Source organism: Lepisma saccharinum, chromosome 7 (genome assembly GCF_977018435.1).
Source record: "Lepisma saccharinum chromosome 7, izLepSacc3.1, whole genome shotgun sequence".
Lineage (NCBI taxonomy): Eukaryota > Metazoa > Arthropoda > Insecta > Zygentoma > Lepismatidae > Lepisma > Lepisma saccharinum.
In genome coordinates, this window is record NC_139235.1 from 97484424 (window position 1) to 97499734 (window position 15311).

At 37.0% G+C, this 15311-nt stretch overlaps 1 protein-coding gene across 2 annotated transcripts in view; it reads right to left on the reverse strand.

The window, feature by feature from the left end:
* Positions 1-9033: 9033 nt before the first annotated feature.
* Positions 9034-15311, reverse strand: part of LOC145990057 (uncharacterized) — a 130958-nt gene continuing 124680 nt past the window's right edge. For both annotated transcript variants that reach the window (XM_083125708.1, XM_083125707.1), the window contains 3 exons: positions 14290-14487; positions 11421-11754; positions 9034-9594 (listed from right to left, as the gene is read on the reverse strand). In XM_083125708.1, the coding sequence (XP_082981834.1) occupies positions 9531-9594; positions 11421-11754; positions 14290-14487 (596 nt within the window). In that variant the 3' untranslated portion in view covers positions 9034-9530. The remainder of the gene's footprint in view (positions 9595-11420; positions 11755-14289; positions 14488-15311) is intronic.

Sequence of the window (15311 nt, forward strand, 5' to 3'; positions counted from 1 at the left end):
GACTTAGGTGGGCAGGCCATGTGGCACGAATGGGAGAGGAAAGAGGAGTTTACAGGATTCTTGTTGGGAAACCTGATGGTAAGAGACCTGTAGGAAGGCCAAGACGAAGATGGAGGGACAACGTCGAGATGGACCTAAGGGAAATCGGTAGGGATGGAAAAGAGTATATAGATCTTGCTCAAGATAGGGACAGATGGAAGGCCTGTGTTGCTGCAGCCATGAACCTTCGGGTTTAAGAAGGCTAGAGAGTTAGTTAGTTAGTTATATTAATATTTTTTTGTTTACGAAAGTTTTCAGTTGATTTTAGCTTGTGGAAATGTGTTATTGTGTGTAGCACCGAAAACGACATTCCACAAGACTAACTATAATTTTATGTAGTTAGGTTAGGATTGTTAGGTTTGGTACCAATAGTTATTATCGACGTGTTCTTTCACTGTTTGAGTGTGCATACAAAGGGTTCTAATAATAAGAAACGGCAAAAGCACTCCGAAATGGCAGGTTTTGCGTACGCTGGTCATACTTTGTGATCAAATATCTCCTTTATTTGTGTTTTCCGCATGCTGGAACTAATTTTATATTACGCAAGACATCAAAATCTGTCAATTAATATAAATTTCAACGTAATTCTCGAGTTGGTGCAGTGGGTAAATTGCCCATGATTTTTACCAATTTTACATGATTGGATAGTCAGCAATTTGTGTCACACTTTGTTGTATTTTGGTTATTTCATGATGGTGAGAACTACAGACAATTGGATGGAACATATTTAAGAGTCAAATGTCAGTACCTTTGGATTTTCAGCGCTGAAGCTTCAGTTGACGTCATCGCCTATTCCACCACTTAACATTAGAATTTTCATCACAAATTGTTTCAAAATGGAGGCTACAGTTGCTCTGTTCTCTGCAGTAAGGATAGTACGAAGGAAGAGGAAGATTTAATAAATGTTAATATTTTCTTCTTTTTCACATTGGTACTTAAGTATTCTGCATTCCTAAGGATTCTTGAAGGTGCCATTTCGTTTTTTTCACGCAAATAATCTCAATTTTCGACATATCGAGTAATTCTTGTTTGTTTTCGCTTGCATTACATGCAATATGGCGGAGAAATCTTGACTAGCATTGTCGATGATCAGTGGTTATGCAGTGTTGCAACCTTCTTCATCGAAAAATACTTACTTTCATGTTACTGATTTTGTATTTTTTTCCAGGTTCGAAAACCCCATGAACCATGCACGGCAAGGTTCAGTTAGGTTAGGCTAGGCAAACAGTTAAAATTGTAATATTAAAAATTGTTAAAAACATTCATGAATAGCCCCACGAACCATTCATAAATGATGCACAGTTACATGCACATTCATTTACGTTATACTACTGTTACACAGTAGGAAAACCACATGTTTGTAAAAACTGACCAGTTGTTACGTCATGAAGCGCACGCAAAATTTTGGTTCACGTAGTAGAAGGACATCAATGGAACAGGTTCCGTGCATCGGAGAGACATTAATGTTGAAAAATAGATTGTTTTTTGAAAAAATTCACTCAGCGAGGGGAAAAAACACTTCCCAGATCTTCGTAGAGGTATACAGAAACTCTTTTCGGTAAGTACTTTCTCCTGTAAAATTGAAGAAATACATTTTGATACGTAAATTTTACTGTAAATTTTATCGAAGATTTATTTCTACGTACAAGTGCAGTGGCAGAACACACACATTTATTCTGTAGATTGTAATCAATGGGTCCCAGGTTCAATACCCGGTGGAGGCTCATAGTGGTTCGGATCCCACTTTAAACTGTAGGTCCAGTCCCGACTAGCCTTCCTGTGCATAAAGTGGACTTAAAACACCAAATCAATCAATCATTATTCTGTAGATATCCGGCCCGTAATTCACTTACATCATTCTCATCGACACCATTGTAGCTCATCGTTAGCAGACTACATTTACCCACAATTCCTAAAATCCACTGCTTGTACCAGCCCCTGTTTGTGGTGGAAGAGGTGGAATCTGATGGATTCAGTGCTGAATCCATTGGTTAATATCCGAATGAATGCTTAAGCACTGAAAATCCAAATGTGCGGTATATGTTGAAAGAGCAGCACATTGTAACATAGAATGAAGTATTGTAAAGCAAAGATTAGAACAGTTAGATGAAATGCATTAAAGAGCATCAATAAAAATGGCTTTATTCCCAATTTAAACTACTAGACTTATGTTTTCATTACAGATGAAGTATTAATACTGTTGGTTTCAAAAGCACAATCATATGAATAATTTTTTATTAATTGTGGTAGTATTTCTTTTATTTGTGGGCATTTGTTGACTAATATGTGAAGAATCAAGTACTTTTCGGTAATGGTTCCGAATGTTTAATGATTTTTCACAAGTTTTATAGGAGTACTATGGGTCTGTCTGAAAGTTCCAAAGAGCAGGCTTGAAGCATTGTCTTGTAAGAAGTAGTGCACCTAAAAGTTCAAAACCGTTAAGTAAACTACCAATAGAGCATGCAGCATGCAACAAGTTTCAAAGAGCACTTACCGCTTATTGTTCACTTGTTTGAAATCATGGAATGAGTCAGCCAGGCATTGGTTGTAGTTCTATTACATGGCAATGTATAATAATCTTTTAAAATGCTGTGATTTCTATAGTGAAAAACCATGTGTTCTAAGTTTTATCTACTGATCGTATTAGGTGCTGCAGTCGAAGTGTAATTCAACAGATTTTCACACTCCAGTCCAAGACTTCAAGACTGAACTGCGCAACCATTCTCTGAGTATGCTTACCTAAAGAGTGGTTTTGCACCTTTCGGACACAGCCTATGAAGTGCTTTAGAATGCCGGAAACAAGTGTGGGAGGAAGTTCAAAGCTGGGAGAAACTAATTAGCTGACACAGGTTTTCAAGTGAGCCTCGAACTAGGTTTTGCACTCGAGACCAGATATTATATGATGAGGCGTTGAAGCCTTTAGGGACGTTATTTTAATTTTAAGAATCCTAAACTTGACCTGCCTAGCCTAGCCAGCAGCAGTCCATACCCAAGACAGTAAATGAATGGCTGCTCTCAAACAAAGAATCTGGTATACGGAAGGGAAAATCGCTCTCCACAAAACCTGCAGTAAGTATTCACTAAGACTTGGAAGTGTGTGTTAATACACACAATTAGAAATCGAACCAAGTTAAAAATGCCTGTGCACGATGATAAATTCAGAATTAAACAATCTGACCTTGGACCTACTCTTTTACTAATACAGTGAAATCCCAATTTTACATTTTCCCGCATTAAACATTAAAGTTTGATAGTCCCAATGTAGCAAAATGCTGTACAATTTTACATTTTTCCAGGTTTTAAGTTATTCCAACTTGGACCTCTGAAAAATGTAAAATCGAGGTTCCACTGTATTAACGAGAGATATTACAATTGATTCTTGTGTTGCTCAAAATAAAACTGATTTAACCTTTAAACGCCAGCTGGACTCTAAGGGTACCAGCACCTGTAAACCTCCGGCTGGCTGGTAGTACATTGTATCCTTTCTATTTAACAAGTCTTGATATTTCATTGCTGTCTTTTTCTTTCATGCACATATACGAGGGTTACAGGAAAAGTCATGGCAACTATTTTTTTCCACGATAATGTGGGTCAGGCAAGAAATTGTAAAATATACAATTGAAAGGTCACTATATATGCTAATGTTTAATGTATGGATTTTGAACAACATAGAGATCTGTATCAGGGTAGAGAAAGATTAGATACGCATTGTCACAGGTTGTCGTGAACGTTGCATGTCGGCGGTTGCTTCTCTTCTATATCCGAATGCTGCTGCCTACCTTGCAACAGTTCGATATGGTAGAGCATTTTCTAAACCTTCCACAAGCTCAGTGTGAAATTCTCTTGCATTCCTTCCACAGAGAACTGCTATTGTTCACATAAGAAGGCTATTCACACCGGGTCACATTCATCCTGCACGACCGTTAAACATGCACAGACTTCCCACTTCCCTCAGTTCACTGTCTTGACAGCCACTGCCATCTAGTGGCATCACAATACATTGTGGTATCCACTGTATATTTTAAAATTTCTTGCCTGACCCACATCATCGTGGAAAAACATGGTTCCATGACTTTTGCTGTAAATCTCGTATATTCCATGTTAGGAGTCTAAAGCAAGAGAATAAAAACAAGTCCTATGTGCAAGTAGTGATTTGAAAGAAATCAGACGTACTATTATGTATGTCATTGCCCACACACTTCAGGGAAAGCGTTCCTCTTCGGGGTGCCAAACCATGGTGTCCCTCTTGATTAGCCAAAACCTTATTTCTGATATAAGCATGGCTATTTTTTTAAAATAAAGTTCAATTTGTGCAGACAAAAATTAATTGAAGTTACTGCTGTATAATAAGTATGTAGCAACTTTAGGTAAGGTATTAATTAAGTATTAAATACATACATACCTACAATGAATATCCTCTTTAACAGTAACACTTAAAGTATTTAAAAATATGGCTTGTTTTTTCTAGTTAAAATCTTAAATATATAACTTGGTCATGTTTTTTATTGAGTTGTTGGCTGGGTAGAAATTAGGGGACACCTTTGTTGGGTGAACATTTTATCTGAGGACGTAGCATATATACATGTGGAAGTATGACATACTTGAATTTCGATGCTATGCAAGTATTGTAGTTTTTTTTTAACACTGCAGTGCACATGCTCTTTTCGTAATGTAATTACACACTTGGGTGGTGTTTGCGCTCAGACATATAATCACAAATAGTGTATTAATGTTTCACCAACAATATATTTTTTTTCTCATACACACCACTGAACTGATTGCTTTAATAATTATCTTCATTTGGTTTGTGAAATGAATGTTCCGTGGTTTTGTAGCACCATGCCTGGTTTTTCCGTAATGCCATTACATGCACACTGAAATATTGTGCTTAAAAATTATAATTTTCAGCAATACATACAGGGTGACTGGTAATTAGATGTATTCCCTGAAAGGGGTTAAAGTAGAGACAATTTGCAATAAATTTGACCATATGATACCCCGTCCGAAAATTAGTAGTTTTCGAGATAATCGAATTTCAATTGTTTTTTTAAAAAATAACAATTTTCCACATAAAAACATGAATTGAGAAAAAACTGCTCATTGTATGGAACTTATTTCAGCATTTTCTGATAGCTAACGAATAAGTGGTTCGTTGAAAAAAAAGTTTTTCCCAAATAACAATCACATGTAAGTACCGGGTGGATCTAAACTTACAAGTGATGATAAAAAAATGCACTCTTAGTTTACTTGGCAACGTATTAATAACAAAAATGGTATGACACGAAGCGTACAAATTACTTAAATTACTTCCTTGCGTCATCTGCTATCCAACAAGGTACAAATGTTGCTAACATTCACATTTGTGTACAAGAAATAATACTTCATTCATCTTCATGTGAATGGAATCAATGAAAAATACAATTAAAGAACATTACACGTCTTGCTCAAAGTGGGCACCTCCATTACGAATGCAGGCATGCAGGTTTTTGCGGACATTTGGTCTCTTAACTCGTGATGTGATGGTGTCCTTGATGTGTTGATCAGCTGTTGAGATCCTCTCCCTGAGCTCTTCTTGCGAGTTTACCGGTGTCTTTTCATGTGGCTCGAAATGTAAAAGTTGCAAGGCGTCAAATCGATCGGGGGATCGAGATGGACAGTCAACATGCTGATAAATCATGTCACGTCTTGTAGCTAGAGGCACATCCTCCAACAACATTGCCATCCCGTTCCTAAAAAAATGTTTATAAGTGATGCCATTTTAGATTTGGGGCAGGAAAAATGGCTCGGTCAAATGATTGTTGATGACGCCCATCCATACTTCTGCCTGGGCGTGCGACAGTGGCTGGATGAAAATTACCCAAAGAAATGAATTGGCCGAGGCGGCCGGTTTCCCTGGCCGGCTCGATCCCCCGATTTGTCGCTTTTCGACTTTTACATTTGGAGCCACATGAAAAGACACCGGTTGATGATCTTTTTATTCTTTGTGAAAAAGCAAGGACTTGGACGGAAAGTAAAATTTTGAGGTCCTACCTTCATACAAATACAGTTAGATTTTGTCACACTTGCCAAACAAACATTCAGTTAAAAGTTAAATTATTTTTTCTCCTAACTATGCTTTCTGGGAGGTAGGATAAAAATATCCGCCCCCTTTCCCACAATGGCCTGGTCTTTTCCAGAAGAAACAAAACAAATTCAACTCCAACTATACCATATGAAATGCTCAGCAGATCGACAAAAAAGAGTTATGGTATCAAAAGGAAAGGAAGCACAGGTAGTCTCAGTCGCATGTCTCGTGTCATCATGACTATGAGGCATACACAATTTTTCAGTTTCCTACAGGTAGAAATTTATCTGTGTGAAGTCTAGCGATCTGGGTGGATATTTGACACATGCTACCTTTCTTGAAAGAAAATTTGCTCACCTCTGCTATATTTTGTAAAGTTGTGGATATAAATACTGCCCCAATAAGACTATTGGTTTGAGTTTTGGTTTTAAGTCCACTTTATGCACAGTAAGGCTAATCTGGACTGGACCTACAGTTTAAAGTGGGATCAAAACCATTTTTGCCTCTACCGGGTATCGAACCCAGGACCCCTTGAATACAATGTGATGACGTTACCACTATGCCATCAAGGAGGCCATTGGTATTCAGGCTAAGTTGGGGAAGTATTTTTTTTCCACCACTACACTAATGCTGGCGGTCTGTGATGGAACTAAAAACAACAGAATGCCTACACACACTCAACATAGACATTGCAGCTTCCAGTACAAAATGTTTGGTCAATTAATATTTTTAATAGTTTCTCTGTTATTAACATTCATAGAATGTAAACATTATTTTGGGGCACACTGTAAACACACAACCGCATTATTTGGTTTAGGAGGGATGCCTTTTTATTACCAGGTTGCGGAATTAGAATGACCTTGGCATGATCTGCACAATTGTTTCTGCAGATATACATGATAATTGCTACAAGGGTCACTATTTATATTTTGAGCCTTGGCAACACTGATTGAAGTTAGGCGCGATTTGACGTTTGCATGGAATCGTCTGGCATTATTGACCATAACGTACTTCAAATATTTTGTCAATAGCTTCATTTGTGTTGTTTATGTTGCCTTGGAGATTGCGCGACAACAATAAAATGGAATTAACTCATGAACATTTTCGTGCAATGATTTTTTACGATTTTCGACGTGGATTATCAAGACAAGAGTGCATCAATCAACTTACTTCCACATTTGGCGATGAAGCCCCATCCTTTGCCACTGTGAAACGCTGGTATAACGAATTTAATCGTGGCCGCCATTCGCTCACAGACGAGATTCGCGAAGGTCGTCCAAAATCAGTTGTTGTTCAAGAAAACATTGATGCTGTGCAAAACCTAATACTGCAAGATCGTCATGTGACATACTGTGAGATTGAGGCAACCATAGGCATTAGTTCCACCAGCATATATAAAATATTACATGATCATTTAGCTGTGAGAAAGGTATGTTCTCGTTGGATCCCACACAATTTGACAAAAACTCAAAAAGACGCTCGCATCAATTGGTGCAAACAAATGCTCAATAAATACAATCGTGGTGCTTTAAAAGACGTATATAAGATTGTAACAGGTGACGAATCATGGATATATGCATATGAGCCGGAACGTAAACAGCAGTCGACTGTATGGGTGTTTCAAGATGAACCCAATCCAACAAAAGTTGTTCGCGCTCGAAGCACATCGAAACAAATGGTCGCCTGTTTTTTCGGGAAAACTGGTCATGTGGCAACTGTGCCTTTAGAGGAACGTAGAATGGTCAACTCTGAATGGTACACAACAATTTGTTTGCCAGAGGTCTTCGGTCAAATACGGAAAACAAACAAACGCCATCGGATCATTCTTCATCAAGACAATGCCAGCTGTCACACATCTCGTCTAGCAACCGACTTTATGAACAGTCAAAAAATCGAATTGATGGGTCATCCGCCGTACAGTCTTGATTTGGCACCCAATGACTTCCTCTTGTTCCCGAATGTCAAGAATAAATTGCGTGGACAACGATTTTCGTCGGCGGAAGACGCCGTTGATGCGTTCAAAAACCATATTATGGAGGGGTCTCAAGAAGATTGGAAAAACTGCTTTGACAAATGGTTCGAACGAATGCAAAAGTGTATTGACCATAAAGGAGAATACTTCGAAAAACAATAAAGCAGTTTTCAATGCCAAATTCCTGTTTTTTCATTGTTAGGCTCAAAATATAAATAGTGACCCTCGTACAAACTGTACAAAGAAATGCCCATCTCGACGCTCTTGATTCAAACCTTTGGATAGGGGTGTGCGGGACAAACTTTTGGGTCACAATAGGAATTTTTTAAAATCTCTATGTTTGGGATGGGAAAAATTCGCAACTTTTCAACGTTGGGAAATTTTCAGTACGGGAAATGTTTGAAATTTCCCGATGCTCTGGAAATCTCGATTCTACACATAATTTTCACCTTAAGTGATTGGTTTTGCATTTCTGGAATAAAGACTAACAATTTAGGAGAAGTTTCACACATTTACAATGCAGAAAACATCTAGAATTAATGATTTTTAAAAATGACCATTTGGAATTTCCCGATTGTTCAGGATCCCAAAAATTCAGGAAGTCATTTCCTGAAGTCTGAATCGGAATGGGATTTTTCTTTCTTATCCCAGTACACACTTTTCGGGATCCACACATCTCTATCTCTGGATGATGAAAAATGACATGTCTACTTCTTGTCTGTGATAATTCGACCGACCTTCCTCACACATCTTGCCCAAAAAAGTGTGTTTTTGTTGTTTTATTTCACTTTTTTAGAGTAATCATGACAATGTGGATGGATAACGAAAACATAAATATTCACAAAGGAATAGCCATGTTCAAGCCACAGGCCTCAATGCTTGGGACTGCGAGCACTCGACATGCTTGGCCAGTAAGGTGATGCCAGAAAAAAAACATTTTGATAGACAGTCTTGAAAGTTTATATTCAAATTTATTTCTTAATACTTTACAGTTTATCATCTAATGACGATATTCAATTTATCACAGTGAATAAAATGTAACATCAGTCAGCACATTAGTAATATCCTTATACAAACAAGTTTGATATGTTTCATTTCCCATGTTTTTATTACACTGCGTTACTGGATTAAACAATATCCAAAAAATTAAGAGAACACTGCGTGATACAGGAGAAGTGGACAAACACCACAAAGGCACTACTGTACCAAACTTCACTTACCATTTCAGTAGTAGAGTTTCTATTATGGAAACTTACAACGCACAATCCAAATTCTGCTACGCGTAAAGCAAGTTTTGTTTCTTCACTCGCTGTTTCATGGACAAACCACAAACATGTGCATGATCAGGTATTTCAAAATGTGTACTTCGGTTTACAGTTTATCTAAGAATGGACATGTTTATGAAACGTTATGCACAATGTGTGTGCCTGTCGGTTGAATAATAAGTTATGTGCATTACAGGTATGTACAAACATTTGTGTAAGCTTCTGAGAGTACGTGGGTCCCACAAAATATGTTACTGAAAAAAAAAAGACATATGATGTGCTATATTTATGATATTACTCGAAAGAAGGTAGGAGAAGGCCATCGGTGCAAAAGTCATTATATTTGGTGCTTGGCCTCTGTAATGACGAAGAAATTAAAATAAAACATTAAAATGCTGACCAAGGCGAATTTTATTGTATAAAAATATACACTAAAAACGTAACATTTCCACCCTCTAACAGGTTCTTCTTCAGATGAAGATTCACAATAAATTCAAAATCTTCATCCAAAGAAGAGCCTGTTAAGAGGGTGGAAATGTTACGTTTTTAGTGTATGTATATTTTTATACAATAAAGTCTGCCTTGGTCAGCATTTTAATGTTTTATTAACATGGAAACGAGGCTAAACAGTGTTCCATTAGAAATTAAAAGCTCCAGTCTTAATTTTTTTAAAAAAATATATGGCATTAGGAGAGCATCAAATTTATTAATTATAATGTTATTGTACACTGCAGGAGTCACTGATAACCTACTAGCCCCATCTAGTTCGCTGCACTTTTTCAGTCTCTTTACACTCAGCCATCTAGTAGGTTGCAAATTGCAACACCGAGTCGACTACTTAATTGATTTGGTGTCTGCACCATTTGCACTACGTCCTGGAGTGGTGTACAGTGTGGTGCAGCCACATGGTTTATGTTAACCAATCAAATGAACAATGAAAGCACCACGTAGGCATCTGTTGAATCTCTTGGACTAGAGCACCGCTATTATCTACTTGATTGAATGCCATTTCCTTGCACCAGCCTGACACTGGGAAGCACCTGCACTACACCTAGTGTCAAAAAGTGTAACGAACTAGATGGGGCTACTACGTTACAGATCATCTTACTTCAAGTCTTACCGATGCCGATACACTTACCGATTCCCACCGATACTGATATTTGAAAATTGCAATAATTAATGTTTGTTCAAAATATTGATCAATATTGGTGTAAAATTTTCTTCTCCAATTATATGCATAAACGTACGAAGAAATTTACTTTAGAATATTCAAGGATTACATCAGAATTAGATATTATGGAATCACAAAATGTAGTTTTTCATGCAAAATTAGTGCAAAATAAACAAAGTTTGAATTTGCATAATTTCTAGGATAGTTAGACTCTGCGAAAGTGTTTTTACCAACCCCGTGAATGACCCAAAATGACAGAAAAATATCAGCTGGCATTGGTACATGAATTCCAACTGATACTTTCTGATACCAATACATTGGCATCAGTATCGGCTCAGCCCTACTTTGTACTTAACAATAATAATAATAAAGTATAATGTCATGTACAGTGTTGGAAAGAAATATTTCCTCCATAGGGCTACTGGTATTGGAAGTCCTGTGGAGAAGTAGCTGTTTCCATCATTGCATTTATGGCACACATTCAATGTACTTATCGGGTTGTTATGTATTGACATTCAAAATACTGTAAATAAAATAATAAAATGTTGCAGGTGTGCCAATAACCCATTACAAGTGTTAGTTGCAAAAGATGTAAACTGCACATAAATACCCTAAATTATGGTGTTAAATGTCCTCTTCACTATTATATCTAAAATAAATGTTTTTAATTATTTGCTTATATTGGTATCTTAAAGTTTTGGATAGTTCTTAGAATATCAAAGAAGAAAATATCTTTATGAATTAATGGAATAGCTTAGAAACACTTAAAGCTTCAAATATCACAAACGTAAATATTACAAAAAATGAAACCCATAACGTCAAGTTTGCAAGTGAAACTGTTAAAGGCCAGAACCTGTTCTTGCAATTGCAAATCAAAGAATTCAAGCAAAAACAAAAAATCCAGATTACTCCCTATTTGAGCCACCTCCACGGTGAAATTCCCTCGGCCTGTATCCTCTCTGTCCTCTGTTGTGATAATTTCCGTTTTCTTGGCGACCTCGTCCTCTGAAGTCCTTCTGCCCATCTCCACTCCCATCTGCTTCATCGTACCTGTTCGTCTCCCTCCACCTTCTGTTAATTTCATAATTTCCTCTTCCCCTAAATGCATTACTCTGGTATCCACGTCTTCCGCCTCTTCTGTAAGTGTCGTTTCTCCCCCTTGTTCCTCCTCTTCTTTGTTGGGAATTTTCTTCCCCCTGATTTCTGGGAGTCGCAGCGTCACCAATTTTTCTTGCATTTTCACCTGCAACAGACAAGAATTAAGAACACCAAAGTCGGGAGCTCCCATTTGGCTACTTGGGAGTCCAATTCTAGGTCTAAGTGCTTATTTTCGTGGTCATAAAAATCATAGCTTTAGTTATTAGTATTATTATACACAACAACTACGATCAAATTTCAAGTGCTACATATACAGGGTGAGGCAGAAAAACCTGATGATTTTCAAAATATTATAACTAGACCTTGCATTTTAGGTTTTTAACCTAGTTTTTTCTTTGCAGATAAGTTAGAAATAAAATGTTACATCAGCGTTTCATTAAAAAATGCAACAACTGATGAAGTTTTATACTGCCTAAAATAACCTATTTTGCTTGTTAGAACCTATTTTAGGTTTTTGTGCCTAAATCACACATTTTTTTTAGGTTTTTATATTTTTTTAAGGTTTTACATTATTTTTACATCACACAGAGGTATTTGTTCTGTTTGGTAATAAAAAAATTCAATGACTAACTTGTTTGAATCATATTCTCTGCCAATTTCCCTCCCTCTAAGTCCATAATATTTTTTGAAACTCTGGCGCCACTGTTGCCTGCACACTCCAAAGTGAAAACTTCTGATCTGCTTACTTTTGGTGCTTTCTAGCATTCATATTTGCACCATTGACTAAGTATCTGTTTAAAGATCATTTTCAGCATATAAGATGATCCTCACAGATAAAGGGCAGGGTATTGTCTGAGGATAATGTGAAAAAGATTGTTATGCATTGTGCAGGAAATTATACACAATTCATTTATCATATCGATAAGTAACTTTTTGCTAACAGTACAAGATTAGTATTACAATAATTAGTGAACCATTTTGCAAATGATGCATAAAAATGAAAATTTGGTTGCTATTTGATGGTTACATATTTCTATTAAAATTTCTCACGGTTCCTTTGAAATTTTCTTTTTAACAATTGCACCTATTTAGTACTTTTCAGGGTCTTTGAACCATTTTAAGTTTTTTGGAACTTACTTCAAGATTTTTTAGTGTAATTTAATATTTCAGAACCTATCTTAGGGTTTTTAGAACCTATTTTAGGATTTTTAGAGCCTATTTTAGGAACCTAACTACATTTTTAAGAACCTAAAAATCCAAGGTCTAATTATAACACAGTAAATAAAGGAGTTCATCTTTATTCATGTGCTAGCCATACAGCGATATGTATGCCACTATTGTTGAAAAAAGATTATGATATACACCAACATTAAGTGCAGAAAATAACATCTTGCAAATGGCATCCATTTTGGTCCACACACTACTGGAGTCGGTCGCTGAAACTTGTCTTTTCTGGGGAAGAAAAACCTGCCGATTGTTATTTTGTTATAATATTGCACCGTGGGGATTCCACTCCCCACTAGCTGCCATTTGTGTCACCACAAAGCCGTGGACCAAAATGGATGCCATGTGCAAGATGTTATTTTCTGCACTTATGTTAGTGTATATCACAATTTTCATTTTTCAATAATAATGGCACACATTATGCAGGGTGGCCAGTCTAGAACCATGATAAAATTCAAGTTTAATTCTCGGTTTTCAAGGTGATCTTTCCAAAATTTCAGGGGTACAGGAAGATGTTATCTCCATTTCAGCCTTAAGTATTCCTGATTCTCACCACCCACCCACGCACACATACAAATATATTAACAATATAAAGTGTCTGTATGATTCCAATGTTTTCAAAAATTCTAATTTAATTCAATTAAATGCTGGCCCCCGTGCTGTTGTGGTTTGCACATCATGCTACAACACCAGGGGTCCCTGGTTCTAATCCTGGCCTGGACATGGATGTTTATGAATGTCCGTTCATCAATTTCATCATATCATCACTTATCCCCATCTTTGCTTTTTGTGCCACTTTTGGCTCATTTCCAAAGTAAAATAAAGCAAATCAATCAATCAATTCAATTAAATGATATTTATGTTTAAAATATTTAATTTAAGGTGTGGGGTTTACATTTCATATTTTCGCAAACTCAGACATGAAATACATCTTTGAAACACAAATCACAAATGGTACAAAAAATTGTTAATTGTTATAAGAATTTGAAACTCAAATGTACCTAACCAACTTCAAGATATCTTGTCTTGCAATACCCTTCCATTTGTCACATAGATTGTTCTGCAAGGGACAATAACAAAGTAAGTGGCTCAAGAGAATTCAGTTTTATTTTCCTTCGTTGATACAAATAAACTCTAAACTTGCCTCAGCACATTAATATATATAAATTCAATGGGATTTGAAATAATAAAAGTTGCAATTTTACACGTCTAGGGAGAAAAATTCACGCATAATTCCTGGAGCCAATAATTCACACATAATTCCTGGAAATCAAACAATTTCCGGTGAGTACCCACCCTGATATGGCTGTATGGCTAGCACATGAATAAAGACGAACTCTTTTTATTAACTGTGTTATAATATAATTTTAAAAATCATCAGGCTTTTCTGTCCCACTGTGGATAAGTATCTGTGAGATCCCTAGCACATGGTTTGAAGAAAGATTTTTATACTTACGCTCGATACCTTGGTTAGAGTTGTCAACGACTATGTTCTTATCCTTTGCCCACAAGAGCCATTTATTCCACAAAGGATTCTTAGATAAAGCTTTCTTGTTGCCAACAACGATAAGACCCCGCCTGGCTCTCGTCAGCATCACGTTCATCCTGTTTGGATTTCCCAGGAAGTCCAGCTGGCTCCCACAGTCTGTTCGAACTGAAAGGGAAATAAATATGTACAAGAAAGTCTACAGTTCCCACCACTAACAAAGACATCGCTACATAAACATACTCCGTCTACAAAATGGGACATAATCCTGTGATCTGCGCATAGCTGTGAATGGAACAATTTATGTATAATCTTTTATACGTTTGTAAATGCCTTCCAGGGTTGCTTCTTGCTCTGTAGCTGGGGAATTCAATGATTAGTTTTCTCCCAACAGCTTTCTTGTTTAAAACTAACAAAAGGGCCTTCGCCCCAGTGGGTGGGAGCAGGCCAGTTTTGTTGGAGATATAAATATCTGGTTCCGACTCGTTTGGGAGATACAGAGAGAGATATACACCGGCAGAGGTTCTTAGAGGTTGAGCTGACGTCAAGTTGAAGACAATTCCAGGATACAGTTGGAGAGTGCTGAGTGGATAGTTTGCACTTTTGAGCACCATATGTAGGGACTTCTGCATGATAAACTGCAGGGGCAGGTTAGCTCTATGGTAAACAGTGGGCTCGTAGCTTGAATTACATGTACAGCACTCAATGAGAGGACCATGTAGAGACTATTGCATGGTAAACTGTGAAAGTGGGCTAGGGCTATGCTAAATAGTGTGTTCGTAGAGCAAAGTCCAAAAAAGTGCATTCTTCTGTAATGGAGCAAAAGGCAACCTGGAGCTCAAATGGAATGATGTATATAAGGAAGTGGAGGTCTGTAAATAAATTGTACATAAAAGATATCTCCGTGAGGCGTCATTGATTGATCGACTTGGTGTTTGAAGTCGACTTTATGCACAGTAAGGCTAATTGGGATTGAACCTACAGTTTAAAGT